A 2460-nucleotide genomic window follows, 5' to 3' on the forward strand; every position below is an offset into this window, starting at 1 on the left:
AAGTCAGCAGTGTTTTTTGGAATACCCCGTTTGTTTCATCATCTGTTTCACTGCAAGTGTTGGAAAGCACCAGCCATCTGGAACCTTTCGTTGATTGAGTTGTAAACTTGTAATTTTTGCAATATTTTGGGAAATTGCAATGTTCCAGCGACCGAAATAACGAAGAATCGAAATGGAAGTAGAACAGACGTCGATAAGATCAGACACAAACTCCACATGCGAGTACTTGGACGCAGAGAGCGATCCGGATGCCAACGAACCGGAAACGAGTCTCTATCAGGAGGCGGATTTCGAACAGGAGGCGGAGCAGCAGAACCATAGTATTATCTCCGAGCTGAGAGATGGGCTGGATGCCACACGAGAAACCAGTGCCAGTGCTCTGAGTCCGGAACCGGGTCAACATTCTAAGGGACTGGCTGCATCTGCGGAGTCTCTGGCACTGAGTACCTCCACGAGCGCCAAAACCGAGGATTCCATTGGCGGATTGGAGGAGGAGTACGACTACCAGCATGATAGTCTTTGGCGTGGCCAAAAGAAGCATATCTTCATTCTCAGCGAGGCGGGCAAGCCCATATTCTCGTTGCATGGCAATGAGGATAAGCTGGCCACGCTATTTGGTGTCATCCAGGCACTAGTGAGCTTCGTCCAACTGGGCCAGGATGCCATCACATCCATACACGCGGCCGGTATTAAGTTCGCCTTCATGCAGCGCAGCTCCCTCATCCTTGTAGCTGCCACCAGGAGCAACATGAGTGTCCAGCAGCTACAATTACAACTAGGGTGAGTCATCTTGCCGATTTATCATAATAATGCCAACTAATTGGGTTTTCTTTTATTTTCAAAGTGATGTCTACAATCAAATACTGTCAATATTGACGTACTCACACATGACGAAGATTTTCGAGAAGCGCAAAAACTTCGATTTAAGGAGACTGCTCTCCGGCAGCGAGCGATTGTTTTACAATCTGCTGGCCAATGATAGCAGTAGTGCCAAGGGTAAAATCTTTAAAAGATTATAAGTCAAAAATATCTATTATTAATAATTCCATACTTTCTTCTTAGTGTCCAACAACATCTTCACATTTCTGACCAACTCCATACTCGTCTTCCCATTGCCCACAACGGTACGATCGCAAATTACCAGCGCCATCCATAGCAACTGCTCGAAGATTAAGAATCTGGTGTTTGCCGTGCTAATAGCCAATAACAAACTCATAGCACTGGTGCGCATGAAGAAGTACTCAATACACCCGGCTGATCTGCGACTGATCTTCAACCTGATCGAGTGCTCCGAGTCGTTTAAGAGCTCCGAGAACTGGTCGCCCATTTGCCTGCCCAAATTCGATATGAATGGCTATCTGCATGCGCATGTTTCGTATCTAGCGAATGATTGCCAAGCCTGTTTGCTTCTGCTATCCGTGGATAGGGACGCCTTCTTCACGCTGTCAGAGGCCAAGGCAAAGATAACGGAAAAGCTGCGCAAAAACCATTGCTTGGAGGCCATCAACAAGGAGCTGCAACAGCCGTATAATGCAAAACTGTACCAACAGGTTGTGGGAATTCCCGAGCTGCGGCACTTTCTGTATAAGCCGAAGAGTACGGCCCAACTGCTTTGTCCCATGCTTAGGCATCCGTACAAGTCTCTCGAGGAGCTGGAAAGCCTTGAGGCCATCTACTGCGACCTTTTGCACCGCATCCACAACGGATCGCGGCCGCTGAAGCTCATCTACGAGGTCAAAGAGCGCGAGGTGGTGTTGGCCTGGGCCACCGGAACTTATGAATTGTACGCTGTATTCGAGCCGGTTGTAGACAAAGCCACCGTGATCAAGTACGTGGATAATCTGATAAAGTGGATAGAGAAGGAGTACGACGTGTACTTTATACGAAACCATGCCACATTCTGAGCTATTAAGAGCATTTCTAGGGAAGTGTGAGATATATGACTATTTTTATATTGCTCTTCTGCCAACCAATCCAGGACAAAGTTGTTGTGCTGCAGTTGTGACGGTGTCTATTTAACTGATCCTTGTATACCATAATTACGCATGTACATTTGTAATTTAAAGCTCTAAGTAAATTCTAAAACCTAGTTATCGCGTTTTCATTTGTTTTAAAAAAGATAATTGAGGGTTATTAGTTTGAATATTATAAATCTTTATCAAAAAAGGCTAACTATTATATAGCCTTAACAGAAATAGTCTTGATATCAAGAGGAAACCATATTATTGTGAAATAATAATCCTTATGGATCTTTCGGTTAAAATTTAGGAATTTAGGTTTGAGTCACCGATAATCACCGGTATCTTTTAAGCAGGGACTCAATGAAGGACTTTCGGAGAGCGAAAGGACCCACAGAGAGAGCTTTTGCGGAATCAACAACTTAACGCGCGCACTCGCATCGGCAACACAATGGCAAGGATTATGATGTGAAGGTGCTGGCGGAACTCGGAGAATGTACAA

General features: G+C 45.2%; 1 protein-coding gene across 1 annotated transcript; it reads left to right on the forward strand.

Annotated features, from left to right (window-relative positions):
• Positions 1-36: 36 nt before the first annotated feature.
• Positions 37-2089, forward strand: LOC108037231 (vacuolar fusion protein MON1 homolog A). The gene is made up of 3 exons (XM_017113757.2): positions 37-780; positions 845-996; positions 1063-2089. Exons 1-3 carry the CDS (start codon positions 173-175, stop codon positions 1902-1904), a joined length of 1602 nt encoding a protein of 533 aa, XP_016969246.1. The 5' UTR covers positions 37-172; the 3' UTR covers positions 1905-2089.
• The last annotated feature ends 371 nt before the right edge of the window (positions 2090-2460 follow it).

Source organism: Drosophila rhopaloa, unplaced genomic scaffold (genome assembly GCF_018152115.1).
Source record: "Drosophila rhopaloa isolate 14029-0021.01 unplaced genomic scaffold, ASM1815211v1 contig_2, whole genome shotgun sequence".
NCBI lineage: Eukaryota > Metazoa > Arthropoda > Insecta > Diptera > Drosophilidae > Drosophila > Drosophila rhopaloa.